The 17943-nt window shown below is 30.3% G+C and overlaps 1 protein-coding gene across 6 annotated transcripts in view; it reads right to left on the reverse strand.

Moving 5' to 3' along the window:
• Positions 1 to 2498: 2498 nt before the first annotated feature.
• The window catches only part of LOC143257365 (alpha-2C adrenergic receptor-like), a 154939-nt gene continuing 139494 nt past the window's right edge, over positions 2499 to 17943 (reverse strand). For all 6 annotated transcript variants that reach the window (XM_076515926.1, XM_076515930.1, XM_076515929.1 and 3 more), the window contains one exon: positions 2499 to 5838. In XM_076515926.1, the coding sequence (XP_076372041.1) occupies positions 3982 to 5646 (1665 nt within the window). In that variant the 5' untranslated portion in view covers positions 5647 to 5838 and the 3' untranslated portion in view covers positions 2499 to 3981. The remainder of the gene's footprint in view (positions 5839 to 17943) is intronic.

The following is a 17943-nucleotide window of genomic DNA, read 5'->3' on the forward strand; positions in this document are numbered from 1 at the left end:
AAAATTGAGAAATCTCAAAAGTTTCTGATTTTGTGTATTATAGAAATGAAATGGTGAAATCAGCAGTAACTGATTTTGTATCATTTTAGAAATAATATGTTTAAATCACATGAATAGTTGATTTTATATATTATAGAAATAAAATCGTGAAATCACACCAGTTTCTGATTTTATGTATTACAGAGAAAAAATGGTGAGATCACCAGTAACTGATTTTATGTATTATAAAAATGAAATGTTGATATCACACCAGTTTCTGATTTTGTCTTTTACCAATAAAGTGTTTAAATAACACCAGTGACTGATTTCGTGTATTACAGAAATAAAATGTTGATATCATACCAGATCCTTATTTTCTGTGTTAGAGTAAAAAAATGCTGAAATCTCACAAATTCCTAGTTTTGTGTTTATAAAAATAAAATGGAGAGATAATTAGAAACTAATTTTTTGTATTATTAAAATAAAATGGTGAAATCACATCAATTCATGATTTTGAATATTATTTAAATAAAATGGTAAAGTCAAACCAGTTTCTGATAAGGAAATTATTGAAGTAAAGTATTTAAAACATACCAGTTCTCGACTTTGTATTATGGAAATAAAATAGCGAAGTCTCACCACTTCCTGATTTTGCGGATTATGGTAATAAAATGGTGAAATTTCACCAATATGAGATTTTATGTGTTACAAAAATAAAATATAGTAAACACACCAGTTCCTTATTTTGTGTATTATAGAAATAAAATGGAGAAATAACACCAGTTCTATAATTTGTGTATTATAAAAATAAAATTTCTAAATCCCACCACTTCCTGCTTTTATGTACTAAAGAAATGAAATGGTAAAATCACACAGTTTTCTGATTTTGTGTATTATACAAATAAAATTGTGAAACCTCATCAGTTCCTGATTTTATATATTATAGAAACAAAATGGTGAGATCACCAGTAACTGATTTTGTGTATTATAAGAATAAAATGATGAAATCACACCAATTTCTGATTTTTTGTATTAAAAATATAATGGTGTAATCACATCAGTTCCTTATTATGTGTATTATAGAAATAAAACGGTGAAATCACACCAGTTCCTGACTTTATATATTATAGAAATAAGATTGTGAAATCACATTAGTTCCCGATTTTGTACATTATAAGAAAATAAAATGTTAAAATTTCACCAGTTCCTGATTTTGGGTATTATAAACATGGTAAAATCTCATCAGTTGCTGATTTTGTGTATTGTAGAAATAAAATGTTGAAATCACACTAGTTCTTGATTTTGTGCGTTATAGCAATGAAATGGTGAGTTCATTAGTAAGTGATTTTGTGTATTATAAACATAAAATGGTAAAATCACACCAGTTCCTAATTTTCTGTATTATAAAAATAAAGTAGAGAAACTCTAACAAAGCAGTTTGTTAATCTAAACACACTAGAGAAGACTTGGAAGAAAACCCTTTCAAGTTCAAATTAATATCTCTAGTGACAGAACTGATATATATATTACTGAACTATATCTTCCAGAATCCACGAAAAATGTATTGAGTTTAATAACAGATTTGACTGACACACCATTAAGACTTTGAAAAAACTGATATCATAAAAACACATCATTATTTTATGTTATTTTTTAACACGTCTAATAATGTAATCTTCAGAAATTGGTAATTCAAAGCCAAATGGAAAGCTTGCATCAAAAAGGATTTTACACGCGTTACGTTCATTGGAAAGATGCAGGAGCAGTTGAATTACCACCTTCTACCATTTGATGGAGAGTAATTCACGGTAAGACCTTAATCCCTGAGGCAGCACTCATTTTCTTAAGGATTTCATCAGATTCCAACTCGCGATTTTCCTCTGGGTCCTCTTTGGAAACGTGACAAGGTGCTTTAATCTTAAGACTATCTCTCGGTCAGCACTTAAAATAAGTGTAGTTGACAGGCACTCTAGAGTGCCCTTAGAATTTGAACTCGACACAAAGAAGAAATAAAAGGAATCTTTATGTCTCACATCTTTCTGTTCACTAAACTCGTAAAATATGTGACCACTGATCTTCGAAAACTTGTCTTTTCCAATTACTTGTATGCTAAGCCTATTCGTGTTTGTGTTGTATTTTGTTAACAAAAATACATAAAATCGGATCCCCTCATTATGTCTGTATCTTTTCAGAATGACGAACCCCTTGTTTTATCGAAATCTCAATTTATTGTACGTATTGTTTTGACTAAGGTTCCAATATTAACAGGATTTATTATTATAAGTTACTGTGCAGTAATTGATACCTTACGTTAACTCCTTTAATATATTAATTATTTTAGAAAATTATCAAAATCTTACGCTAACTTTTTAGCATATTACAAATCGTGTAATTTTGACGTTTAACTTAACCGTATATTTTCTGTAAATCAGTATTCTCGTTAAATATTTTTCCTTTCTTTAATGACAGTTTCGATTTTAGATTAAGCTCTCGAAATAAACAACAGCAGATTAGTGACAGTTTTAACATCACAGCACCTTTAATTTGAACACTGTACAACGTAAAATTGTCCACGGTTATTAAAATTACACTAAATTAATGGGTTAAAGTGTAATAAACGTTTCTTACACAAAAATCTGCGTCATAAAACTGTACAGTATGTATAAATCACACTTATAAAAGGTTAAATACACCGTCGTTGATACAAGTTTGGTAGTTGGTTTCGAAACACAATGGGGTATTGAGGTCTTGTTGAATGATGCAAGCTTGAGACATTGGAGTACCTAAACAACGCCTTGCAACAAAAAATGAAATCGATTTGAAATTTCTTTTATAATGCAGGGTTTACTCAACTAATAAATTAAAACGTTACTTATTAAAAATTCAAATTCAGTAAATCTGTGTATTACACACAGAGGGGTAGACAAAGAAAGACGCACGTGAAAAAAAAATGAATTTTCTGTCAGGCAGAACGAAAATTTCAGAAATCCAAAAGTTTGTTTGTGGGATTAAGCGCAAAACTTCTCGAGAACTATTGGTGCTAGCCGTCCCTATAAGGATCAAGAATGAGAGAATAGAGGGAAAGCAGCTAGTCATCACCACCCACCGCCAACTCTTGAGATACTCTTTACCAATGTATTGTGGGATTAACAGTCTTTTTATAACGCCTCCACGACTGAAAGGGCGAGCATTTTTGGTGAGGGGGATTCTAACCAGCGCCTCGCGCACGTCGAGGCCAGTGCTCTAACCAGCCAGGCAAGGCATGAAAGTGATCTAAGACCGTTTGTCAAATTGGACCACTAGTGGTGGTGGGGTAGTACACAAAATACTACCAAGAAAAATAAGTGTTACAAATGTTCTAGATGCTTCTTAATGTTCCACTTAATACACGAGTTTGATAAATGACAAATATTGTCGTGAAAATGAATATTGTAGAGAAAGAAAAATATGTCCTCAAGACACGAGTTGGGTTTCAGTCTCTAAGAGAAGCGAAACAAATTAATACATTTTACGTAAATTACGACGTAACAGTAAAAGTGCTAAATCTTAGTCCGTATCACACTCTTTCCGAGAGACTGTTCTTTCATCAAATCCAACAAAGAAAAACGTCTTAAATGAATCCACACACTATTTCTCTAGCTCTCTCGTATAACAACAAGAACCAATAGAGTCTCTTCAATTGTACGCTTAAGTTAACTCAGAAACGGAAACAACTGTTAGACCTAACACTTACTCACATATACACACGCATATACATATAATATACATTATTATAGGTGCAATTAGGTTATTTAGCCTATAACAACAGATTGGAATCCCACATTAACGATAAAATAGTGAAAATACGAATTTGATAATTTTCCAGTTAATTTAATCTTCATCAGTAATTGTATCAGACTAATCTGAGAATTTCAAGTTGATACACTGGAGGCACTTTCTTTAGAAAAGGGGGTACACGTAAGATAAAAATTAGACGTAACAGATACGTTTTGTAGCAAATTATTACTTGAACAATATCTTTCGGAAGGCTTTCCGAAAGTCCCGATTAAATATAGTATATATAATAGGGTTAATAGCAGAATTTAAATATCCTAACCAGAAAGCTACACCGAATCCAACATTACTAATTTTACACTGTTTACAGATAGCAGACAAAACGTAAAGAACGAAAAAAGGAAGCCAGGCCAGTATAAAAGCTATCATAATTAGTCCTAAAATAACGGTTGCTCGTCTTTCCCTAGCCTTTGCAATCCTGCGTTTCTGTCTCTCTACAGCAGATGTGTAACACCGGGTGGGCTCGTTAAATGTACACTTCCCACTGGTGCTCTTACCTCTCTTGAAAATACTTTTTGTTTCATACAGTTCATTAGCGTCTTCGTCTTTCCCATAATTCGCCAAGGAAAGAGTAGAGCCGAAAGAAGTTTTTAAGCCTTTTGGAGTTTTTAAAAGTAAAGAATACGAACCCGCCTCCAAATCCGTCTTGGAGATTGTCTGTACTTTGTAAGCCGAGCCGAAAGGTCTTTCTTCTTCAGTCATGGATTCGCTGCTACCACTAACGGTTTGACAATGAGGATCTAAAGTCTCTTGCCTCTTTTCGTCTTCTGTTGCTGCCTCGTCTTCTTCGGAATGTTCCTGTTCTTCTGCAGAATTCTCGATTATAATCTGAGGCATTGTGGGTAGAAGTTTTGAGTGCTTGGGGTACGTCTCACTGCTTCCATTCGTCTTGAATTTCTCAAAGATCGAGTTTCCTTCCCCATTCTTTCCCTTCTCTGGAGGGCTAGGGTTACTAAAACTGGTGCACGTAGTTGTTGTTGTAGTTGTTGACTTATCCCTTCCGGGATCGTTCGTCACTTCCGGTTGAGTTCTCTTTTTTACGTGTCTTCTAGCACGAGAGCGCGCGGCAAAAAATATCCGTATGTACACGAATACCATTACTGCGGCTGGAATGTAGAACGAGCCCAAGGCAGAGTACAAGACGTAGCCGATTTCTTCACTGACTTTGCATTCGGGGTAGTCTGTTGGTCTGTCCGACTTCTTCCATCCCACTAATGGTGGAAGAGATATGAGAGCCGACAGAAGCCATACGAAGCAGATCATGGCGATCGCTCGTGTCGGGGTCCGCTTCTTCAGGTACTCTACAGCGTGGGTCACTGACCAGTACCTGTCTAAACTAATAAGACACAGGTTATTTATCGACGCCGTACACAGAAGAACGTCAAGTGCAGCATGGATGTCGCACCAAACACTTCCAAATATCCAGTATCCCATCAATTCATTGGCCAGCGAAAAGGGCATAATTACCAGTCCAACAAGAAAGTCCGAAACGGCAAGGGAACCAATAAACCAGTTCTGGACAGTTTTCAGCGACTTTTCTGTTGCGATTGCTATGCAAACGAGCATGTTTCCGACCACAATTATGACCATAACACAAGTAACGAAGAGGGCTATTAGTATAATGTTAACCTGGGAGTAACCACTAGGATACGGGGATCCTCCCCAGGGATCATTAAGATCCACGGGACTTGGTTGATGTTCTGTTGTGTAGCTTTCTCGAGAAGACGAGTCATTTAGAGAAAGGTTTGCAGATGTGTAAGAATTGTTCCATTCCATCCCGGAACCCAGGTAAACAATATACGTAATGTTGTCCAAGTTGTACGTGGTAGTCATGCTTGTGGTGATGTCGAAATGGAAACCCGTCTCATGCACATTGTGATAAGAAACCGAGTGAGAAATAACTTCCAGTTGACGGTGTGAAATGGTGACGATGAAAGACAGCTGGGAATTCTCCAGGCAAGAAATAAAGCAAAGGTTTCATTTCAACTCTTGACGGATAGCACCAATGAGACACTGGAGTAACATCTGAAAAAATGATACAAAATATATAATTAATAGAACTGCGTTCGAGATGAACTTAGTATTTTGTTATGACCTTCTAGTGATTGCAAGCATAAAAAAAATAATGACTATAAGATATTTCACACGTAAAACATTTTATCTTGTTTTTGTTGTCACCAAAAATTGATAAGACCGCTGGCGACATTTTCATACGGCGAGATTCATGGCTTACAGATTTATGAATTTTAATTGATAATAATATAATATTAAATTAATCTTTGTTTTTGTTTAACCTTTCATTGTTATAATAAAATGCTTCTTCGTTTTAAATTCATAAATAGCATTAAGTCACTGTGGACAAAACAGAATAACGACTGGTTGAATCTCATGCAACTTATTACAAAATATATTGATATGCGTTTTAAACTGACTAACTTTTTCAGTTCAGTCAGCTGTCCGACTCTATTACAGTCCAAGCAGGAACTGGACTTTTCAATTAACGGGCCAATAAATGAAAACGTCGAACTCCGTTAAGCCTGAATCTACATGATGAACTAACAGTGGTCTGCCTGTCAGTCAGCAGCCATGCCGCTGTGCCACAGGGGACTCCCGTGCCTTCCTTGTTATATGTTTAACACTTTTAGTACCGTAATTGAAAGTTTTCAATATGTGTATTTCTCTCCCAGGCTTTATTTTGATTGGTTATATAATATCTCAAACAGTTAATAGCTAATTACTCAAATTTCTTTTTTTATTATATTCTTTTTATATATATTGTTTCGTTTTACTCTCCACAATTTTGAAATAAAAAGGACTAACTAGTCAACAACACCAACCGCCGACTTGAACTACTTATGTCTGATAGAGAAATTGAATTTCATTCTATTATCGCGTCCATAGCTCCAGAGTTTGAGCGCATTTTTAACGCAAGGTGACGCGAACCGTAAAACTTCAGGTCTACAGTCCAGGCACTTTAGTAATTATGCTATGCTCCGTCATTTTATTATAGAAAAACCAGGAATAGCCTTCGGAAGCAATCACAAAAAAAATGTATACTCCACGCCCAGCCGTGAATTCAAATTGAAGGTCATTATAATTCAAACTATCTAGTTTTCACCAATTCATATTATGATGTAAGACACACACGTATATATTATCGATTCCTGTTAACCATAGCAAGAATTAATCAATAAGAAAACCAAAATCTAAAAGACAGTTTGTTTTAATATTTCGCGCAAAGCTACACGAAGGCTATCTGGGCAAACTGTCCCAAATTTAGTAGTACAAGACTACAGTAAAAGCAGCTAGTCATCACCACCTACCACCAACTCTTGGGCTAATCATTTACCAACGAATAGTGGAATTGACCGTCGCTTTATAACGCCCCACGGCTGAAAGGGTGAGCACGTTTGGTGCGACTGGAATTCGATCCCCCAACCCTAGGATTACGATTCGAGTGCCTTAACCATCTGGTCATGCAGGGTCAAAGTAAAAACAAACAAAAACGAATTATTGCTTGTGTACGTTTTCCAGGAAAACTACATTTTGATATCTGAAACAGCGCAGTTTCGAATTCATATGTAAAATATTTGAGACTTTGAAGGTATACCGCCTTAAAATAACAGACAATTACCTTGTATGAATATATTTATAGTACAGAATTTCAATTTAAAAGGTATAGTAATTCAAACCCTTTTAATTATTAAAACAACGACTTTATAGTGCTTTACGAGATTATTGAAAAAAAAGGTTTTTAAAACCTACGATATCCTTGGTAACGTTTTTCCATCATAGCTTATCACATGAATCGCTTTCTATTTAACTATATTATACATATTAGTAGAAGCTGTATCTTTCTCATACTCATAGGCGATGCTTGGCTGTCGAGAGTCGAAATGCACTTTTTTTTTTAAACCGTTGTGTTACGTTCACTATAAGGTTCATATTATATATTCGAGATGCAATTAGCCCTAGTTTGTTTTTTAATTATTACCGTCTTTGACGTCTATTTCCCGTTAATTGAACGATATGAGGTCTTTCAAAGTCATGCCCTTAAGTCGAGAAACAACATAACTTTCTCCACAAAAAGACTTCTACTAGCTATTAGCACTAAAATAACTAACCTATGAAACATCTGCCTGTTGGACAAAACTCAAACTACATTTGCTAAAAGTATACGAAACTGATATTTATAGTCCGTCACTTGAAAACACTATTTATCAAACATGTTCTCCAGATGTCGCAGAAAAAAATATGATTTACAATTTTATTTCTGTCAAATAGTTACTCGAATTTCCAAATTTAACGTGTTTTTTAAACCAAACTTAACAAATAGTGCATTAAGCAATTGAATATGATGCTTCTTTATCAAGTCTGGTATATTAACATAAACACTTCGAAAACATACACTTTGAGGGCGTAAAATAGTCCTAGAAATAAGAAAAAATCTTCGAAAATATACACATTGAGTGGATAAAATAGTCTTAGAAATAAAAACATAAACCTTTCAAAAATACACACTTTGAGAGAGTAAAATAGTCGTAGACATAAGTTTGATTGTTTTTGAATTTCGCACAAAGCTACACGAGGACTATCTGTGCTAGCCGTCCCTAATTTAACAGTGTAAGACTAGAGGGAAGGCAGCTAGTTATTACCACTCACCGCTAACTCTTGGGCTACTCTTTTACCACCGAATAGTGGGATTGATTGTAACATTATAACGCCCCCACGGCTGAAAGGGCGAGCATGTTTGGCACGACGGGGATGCAAACCCGCGACACTCAGATTACGAGTCGCATGCCTTAACACGCTTGGCCATGCGGAGCCTAATATAACAAGATATAATCTTCGAAAATATACACATTGAGTGGGTAAAATAGGCTTAGAAGAAAGATATTCACAACTGTATACATTCTTGCTGAGCAAAATAATTATTAGAGAAGTTGAAATATATATTCAAATAGACAGACATTAGCGTCACAAGTTCCTAGTAAAGAGATTATAAAATATTCTAATCTTTATAAAACAGCTAAACAAAATGGCGCATAGTAAGGAGTGATCAACACAAGCTACTGTGATCGTAGGGCTGAAAAAATACTTTTCTACGATTGGTTTAAAAAATCACGATATGTCGTCTAACACTTGCAGTATTTTTAATTCTAGTCACTGCCGTCAATATACATGATTTTATAAACGAATAAACATCATAAAATGTAAGAAAGAGAGGCAAGCTGAACAGAAGTAGGGATAAGGAAAGAGCCTATTTTAGACAGCTTTCTATAGTGATATTACAGTTTTACTTTCCTATTAAAAGGTTTATTAAAAACTAACAATACTTTTATTACAGTCTTACTTTCGTCTTAAAATATCTATTAATACCTAACAATAGTTATATGGCAGCTTTACTTTCCACTGACAGGCCTTAATAAAAGCAAACAAAACATATTAGAGCCTTACTTTCCTTTCACGAAGGTTAGTAAAAATTAAATATACTTATATTACAGCTTCACTTTCCTCTCATGAGACTTATTAAAGCTATCAATACTTATATTACACCTTCCTTTACTTCATAATGTGTTTATTAAAACCTCACAATACTTACATTACAGATATACATTTCTCTCACGAGACTTATTAAAAACTAAAAATACTTACATTACAGTTCTACATTCTTCTCACGAGACTTATTAAAAACTAACAATACTTGTATTACAGTTATACTTTCTCCTCACGAGACTTATTAAAATCTAACAATACTTATATTACAGTTCTAATTTCTTTTCCAGAAACTTATTAAAAACTAACAATACTTATATTACAGCTTTACTTTCCTCTCATAAGACTTATTAAATACTAACAACACTTATATTAAAGTTCTTCTTTCTTCTGAATAGGCTTATTAAAAACTAACAATACTTATATTACAGCTTTACTTTCTTCTCACGAGACTTAATAAAAACTAGCAATACTTATATTAAAGCTTTACTTTCCTCCCACGAGATTTATTAAAAACTAACAATACCTATAATAAAGCTTTACTTTCCTCTCACAAGACTTACTAAAAACTAACAATACTTGTATTACAAATCCACTTTTTTCTCACGAGGGTTCTTAAAAACTAACAATACTCATATTAGAGATTTACTTTCCTCTCATGAGCCTTATTAAAAACTATGAATACTTATATTACAGTTCTACTTTCTTCTGAATAGGCTTATTAAAAACTAACAATGCTTATATTACGCTTTACTTTACTCTCACGAGACTTATTAAAATTAACAATACTTATATTACAGTTCTACTTTCTTCTCACAAGACTTATTAAAAACTAACAATACTTATAATAAAGATTTACTTTCCTCTCACGAGACTTATTAAAAATTAACAATACTTATAATAAAGCTTTACTTTCCTCTCACGAGACTTATTAAAAACTAACAATACTTATATTACAGTTTTACTTTCCTATCACAAGACTTACCAGAAATTAACAATACTTATATTACAGTTCTACTTTTTTCTCACAAGACTTATTAAAAACTAACAATACTTATATTAAAGATTTACTTTCCTCTCACGAGACTTATTAAAAACTAACAATACTTATAATAAAGCTTTACTTTCCTCTCACGAGACTTATTAAAAACTAACAATACTTATATTACAGTTCTACTTTCTTCTCAGAAGACTTATTAAAAATCAACAATACTCATATTAGAGCTTTCCTTTTCCCTCACGAGACTTTTTAAAAAGTAACAATAGTTCTATTACAGTTCAACTTTCTTCTCACGAGAACTTATTAAAAAGTAACAATACTTATATTAAAGCTTTACTTTCCTCTCTCGAGACTTATTAAAAACTAACAATGCTTATATTAAAGCTTTACTTTCCTCTCACGAGACTTATTAAAAACTAAAAATACTTATATTAGAGCTTTACTTTTTTCTCACAAGACTTATTAAAAACTAACAATTCTTATATTACAGTTTTACTTTCCTCTCACGAGACTAATTAAAAACTAACAATACTTATATTACAGTTTTAGTTTCCTCTCACGAGACTTATTAAAAATTAACAATACTTATATTACAGTTCTACTTTTTTCTCACGAGACTTATTAAAAACTAAAAATACTTATAATAAAGCTTTACTTTCCTCTCACGAGACTTATTAAAAACTAACAATACTTATATTACAGTTCTTATTTCTTTTCCCGAAACTTATTAAAAACTAACAATACTTATAATAAAGATTTACTTTCCTCTCACGAGACTTATTAAAAACTAACAATACTTATATTACAGTTTTACTTTCTTGTCACGAGACTTATTATAAACTAACAATACTTATATTACTGTTTTACTTTCCTATCACAAGACTTATTAAAAATTAACAATACTTATAATAAAGCTTTACTTTCCTCTCACGAGACTTATTAAAAACTAACAATACTTATATTACAGTTCTACTTTCTTCTCGGGAGACTTATTAAAAATCAACAATACTCATATTAGAGTTTTCCTTTTCTCTCACGAGACTTTTTAAAACTAACAATACTTATATTACAGTTCAACTTTCTTCTCACGAGACTTATTAAAAACTAACAATACTTATATTAAAGCTTTACTTTCCTCTCACGAGACTTATTAAAAACTAACAATACTTATATTACAGTTTTACTTTCCTCTCACGAGACTTATTAAAAACTAACAATACTTATATTATAGTTCTACTTTCTTTTCACGAGACTTATTAAAAACTAACAATACTGATATTACAGCTTTAGTTTTCTCTCACAAGGTTTATTAAAAACTAACAATATTTACATTACAGTTTTACTTTCCTCTCACGAGACTTATCAAAAACTAACAATACTTATATTAAAGATTTATTTTTTTCTCACGAGACTTATTAAAAACTAACAATACTTATATTACAGTTTTACTTTCCTCTCACAAAACTTATTAAAAACTAACAATACTTATATTACAGTTGTACTTTCTTCTAAATAGGCATATTAAAAACTAACAATACCTATATTACAGTTCTACCTTCCTCTCTCGAGCCTTATTAAAATCTAAAAACATTTATATTAAAGCTTTACTTTTTTCTCACAAGACTAATTAAAAACTAACAATACTTATATTACAGTTCCACTTTCCTATCACGAGACTTATTTAAAACTACCAAAACTTATATTAAAGATTTACTTTCCTCTAACGAGACTTATTAAAAACTAACAATACTTCTATTACAGTTTTACTTTCCTATCACAAGACTTATTAAAAACTAACAATACTTATATTACAGTTCAACTTTCTTTTCACGAGATTTATTAAAAACTAACAATACTTATATTACAGCTTTAGTTTTCTCTAACGAGACTTATTAAAAACTAACAATACTTATATTACAGTTCTACTTTCTTTTCACGAGACTTATGAAAAACTAACAATACTTATATTACAGTTCAACTTTCTTCTCACGAGACTTATTAAAAATTAACAATACTTATATTAAAGCTTTACTTTCCTCTCTCGAGACTTATTAAAAACTAACAATGCTTATATTAAAGCTTTACTTTCCTCTCACGAGACTTATTAAAAACTAAAAATACTTATATTAGAGATTTACTTTTTTCTCACAAGACTTATTAAAAACTAACAATACTTATATTACAGTTCAACTTTCTTCTCACGAGATTTATTAAAAACTAACAATACTTATATTACAGTTTTACTTTCCTCTCACAAGACTTATTAAAACTAACAATACTTATATTACAGTTCTACTTTCTTCTCAGGAGACTTATTAAAAACTAACAATACTTATATTACAGTTCTACTTTCTTTTCACGAGACTTATTAAAAACTAACAATACTTATATTACAGCTTTAGTTTTCTCTCACGAGACTTATTAAAAACTAACAATACTTATATTACAGTTCTACTTTCGTCTCACAAGACTTATTAAAAACTAACAATACTTATATTACTGTTCTACTTTCGTCTCACAAGAATTATTAAAAACTAACAATACTTATATTACAGTTTTAATTTCGTCTCACAAGACTTATTAAAAACTAACAATACTTATATTACAGTTTTACTTTCCTCTCACAAGACTTATTAAAAACTAACAATACTTATATTACAGTTCTTCTTTCTTCTCACGAGACTTATTAAAAATCAACAATACTCATATTAGAGCTTTCCTTTTCTCTCACGAGACTTATTAAAAAGTAACAATACTTATATTACAGTTCAACTTTCTTCTCACGAGACTTATTAAAAGTAACAATACTTATATTAAAGCTTTACTTTCCTCTCACGAGACTTATTAAAACTAACAATACTTATATTAAAGCTTTACTTTCCTCTCACGAGACTTATTAAAAACTAAAAATACTTATATTACAGCTTTACTTTCTTCTCACAAGACTTATTAAAAACTAACAATACTTATATTACAGTTTTACTTTCCTCTCACGAGACTTATTAAAAACTAACAATACTTATATTACAGTTTTACTTTCCTCTCACGAGACTTATTAAAAACTAACAATACTTATATTACAGTTCTACTTTTTTTCACGAGACTTATTAAAAACTAACAATACTTATATTAAAGCTTTACTTTCCTCTCACGAGACTTATTAAAACTAACAATACTTATATTACAGTTCTTATTTCTTTTCCCGAGACTTATTAAAACTAACAATACTTATAATAAAGATTTACTTCCCTCTCACGAGACTTATTAAAAACTAACAATACTTATATTACAGTTCAACTTTCTTCTCACGAGACTTATTAAAAACTAACAATACTTATATTACAGTTCTACTTTCTTCTCACGAGACTTATTAAAAACTAACAATACTTATATTACAGTTTTACTTTTCTCTCACGAGACTTATTAAAAACTAACAATACTTATATTACAGTTCAACTTTCTTCTCACGAGACTTATTAAAAATTAACAATACTTATATTAAAGCTTTACTTTCCTCTCTCGAGACTTATTAAAAACTAACAATACTTATATTAAAGATTTATTTTTTCTCACGAGACATATTAAAAACTATCAATAGTAAAATTACAGTTTCACTTTCGTTTCACAAGACTTATCAAAAACTAACAATACTTATATTACAGTTTTACTTTCCTCTCACAAGACTTATTAAAAACTAACAATACTTATATTACAGTTTTACTTTCCTCTCACAAGACTTATTAAAAACTAACAATACTTATATTACAGTTCTACCTTCCTCTCTCGAGCCTTATTAAAACTTAAAAACATTTATATTAAAGCTTTACTTTTTTCTCACAAGACTTATTTAAAACTACCAAAACTTATATTAAAGCTTTACTTTCCTCTAATGAGACTTATTAAAAACTAACAATACTTCTATTACAGTTTTACTTTCCTATCACAAGACTTATTAAAAACTAACAATACTTATATTACAGTTCAACTTTCTTTTCACGAGATTTATTAAAAACTAACAATACTTATATTACAGCTTTAGTTTTCTCTAACAAGACTTATTAAAAACTAACAATACTTATATTACAGTTCTACTTTCTTTTCACGAGACTTATTAAAAACTAACAATACTTATATTACAGTTCAACTTTCTTCTCACGAGACTTATTAAAAATTAACAATACTTATATTAAAGCTTTACTTTCCTCTCACGAGACTTATTAAAACTAACAATACTTATATTAAAGCTTTACTTTCCTCTCACGAGACTTATTAAAAACTAAAAATACTTATATTAGAGATTTACTTTTTTCTCACAAGACTTATTAAAAACTAACAATACTTATATTACAGTTCAACTTTCTTCTCACGAGACTTATTAAAAACTAACAATACTTATATTACAGTTCTACTTTCTTTTCACGAGACTTATTAAAAACTAACAATACTTATATTAAAGATTTATTTTTTTCTCTCGAGACTTATTAACAACTATCAATACTAAAATTACAGTTTCACTTTCGTCTCACAAGACTTATTAAAAACTAACAATACTTATATTACAGTTGTACTTTCTTCTAAATAGGCATATTAAAAACTAACAATACCTATATTACAGTTCTACCTTCCTCTCTCGAGCCTTATTAAAATCTAAAAATATTTATATTAAAGCTTTACTTTTTTCTCACAAGACTTATTAAAAACTAACAATACTTATATTACAGTTCCACTTTCCTCTCACGAGACTTATTAAAAACTAACAATACTTATATTAAAGCTTTACTTTCCTCTCACGAGACTTATTAAAAACTAACAATACTTATATTACAGTTTTACTTTCCTCTCACAAGACTTATTAAAAACTAACAATACTTATATTACAGTTCAACTTTCTTTTCTCGAGACTTATTAAAAACTAACAATACTTATATTACAGCTTTACTTTTCTCTCACGAGACTTATTAAAAACTAACAATACTTATATTACAGTTCAACTTTCTTCTCACGAGACTTATTAAAAATTAACAATACTTATATTAAAGCTTTACTTTCCTCTCTCGAGACTTATTAAAAACTAACAATGCTTATATTAAAGCTTTACTTTCCTCTCACGAGACTTATTAAAAACTAACAATACTTATATTAGAGATTTACTTTTTTCTCACAAGACTTATTAAAAACTAACAATACTTATATTACAGTTCAACTTTCTTCTCACGAGACTTATTAAAATCTAACAATACTTATATTACAGTTTTACTTTCCTCTCACAAGACTTACTAAAAACTAACAATACTTATATTACAGTTCTACTTTCTTCTCACGAGACTTATTAAAAACTAACAATACTTATATTACAGCTTTAGTTTTCTCTCACGAGACTTATTAAAAACTAACAATACTTATATTACAGTTCAACTTTCTTTTCACGAGTCTTATTAAAATCTAACAATACTCATATAAGAGCTTTACTTTCCTCTCACGAGACTTATTAAAAACTTACAATACTTATATTACAGCTTTACTTCCTCTCACGAGACTTATTAAAAATAACAATACTTATATTACAGCTTTACTTTCTTCTCACGAGACTTAATAAAAACTAGCAATACTTATATTAAAGCTTTAGTTTCCTCTCACGAGACTTATTAAAAACTAACTATACTTATATTACAGTTTTACTTTCGTCTCACAAGACTTATTAAAAACTAACAATACTTATATTACAGTTTTACTTTCCTCTCACGAGACTTATTAAAAACTAACAATACTTATATTACAGTTTTACTTTCCTCTCACAAGACTTATTAAAACTAACAATACTTATATTACAGTTCTACTTTCTTCTAACGAGACTTATTAAAATCTAACAATACTTATATTACAGTTCTACTTTTTTATCAAGAGACTTATTAAAATCTAACAATACTCATATTAGAGCTTTACTTTCCTCTCACGAGACTTATTAAAAACTTACAATACTTATATTACAGATTTACTTCCTCTCACGAAACTTATTAAAACTAACAATACTTATATTACAGCTTTACTTTCTTCTCACGAGACTTATTAAAACTAACAATACTTATATTACAGTTTACTTTCTTCTCACGAGACTTATTAAAACTAACAATACTTATATTACAGTTTTACTTTCCTCTCACAAGACTTATTAAAACTAACAATACTTATATTACAGTTCTACTTTCCTCTCTCACGAGACTTATTAAAACTAACAATACTTATATTACAGTTTTACTTTTTTCTCACAAGACTTATTAAAACTAACAATACTTATATTACAGTTCCACTTTCCTCTCACGAGACTTATTAAAACTAACAATACTTATATTAAAGCTTTACTTTCCTCTCACGAGACTTATTAAAACTAACAATACTTATATTACAGTTTTACTTTCCTCTCACAAGACTTATTAAAAACTAACAATACTTATATTACAGTTCCACTTTCTTCTCACGAGACTTATTAAAACTAACAATACTTATATTACAGCTTTACTTTCCTCTCACGAGACTTATTAAAAACTAACAAGACTTATATTACAGTTCAACTTTCTTCTCACGAGACTTATTAAAAACTAACAATACTTATATTACAGTTCAACTTTCTTCTCACGAGACTTATTAAAAACTAACAATACTTATATTACAGTTTTACTTTCCTCTCACGAGACTTATTAAAAACTAACAATACTTATATTACAGTTCTACTTTCTTCTCACGAGACTTATTAAAAACTAACAATACTTATATTACAGTTTTACTTTCCTCTCACGAGACTTATTAAAACTAACAATACTTATATTAAAGCTTTACTTTCCTCTCACGAGACTTATTAAAACTAACAATACTTATATTACAGTTTTACTTTCCTCTCACAAGACTTATTAAAAACTAACAATACTTATATTACAGTTCTACTTTCTTCTCACGAGACTTATTAAAAACTAACAATACTTATATTACAGCTTTAGTTTTCTCTCACGAGACTTATTAAAAACTAACAATACTTATATTACAGTTCAACTTTCTTTTCACGAGTCTTATTAAAATCTAACAATACTCATATAAGAGCTTTACTTTCCTCTCACGAGACTTATTAAAAACTTACAATACTTATATTACAGCTTTACTTCCTCTCACGAAACTTATTAAAAAACAATACTTATATTACAGCTTTACTTTCTTCTCACGAGACTTAATAAAAACTAGCAATACTTATATTAAAGCTTTAGTTTTCTCTCACGAGACTTATTAAAAACTAACTATACTTATATTACAGTTCTACTTTCGTCTCACAAGACTTATTAAAAACTAACAATACTTATATTACTGTTCTACTTTCGTCTCACAAGAATTATTAAAAACTAACAATACTTATATTACAGTTTTACTTTCCTCTCACGAGACTTATTAAAAACTAACAATACTTATATTACAGTTTTACTTTCCTCTCACGAGACTTATTAAAACTAACAATACTTATATTACAGTTCTACTTTCTTCTCACGAGACTTATTAAAAACTAACAATACTTATATTACAGCTTTACTTTCCTCTCACAAGACTTATTAAAAACTAACAATACTTATATTACAGTTTTACTTTCCTCTCAC

Source organism: Tachypleus tridentatus, chromosome 7 (assembly GCF_004210375.1).
Source record: "Tachypleus tridentatus isolate NWPU-2018 chromosome 7, ASM421037v1, whole genome shotgun sequence".
In the NCBI taxonomy this organism is placed as follows: domain Eukaryota; kingdom Metazoa; phylum Arthropoda; class Merostomata; order Xiphosura; family Limulidae; genus Tachypleus; species Tachypleus tridentatus.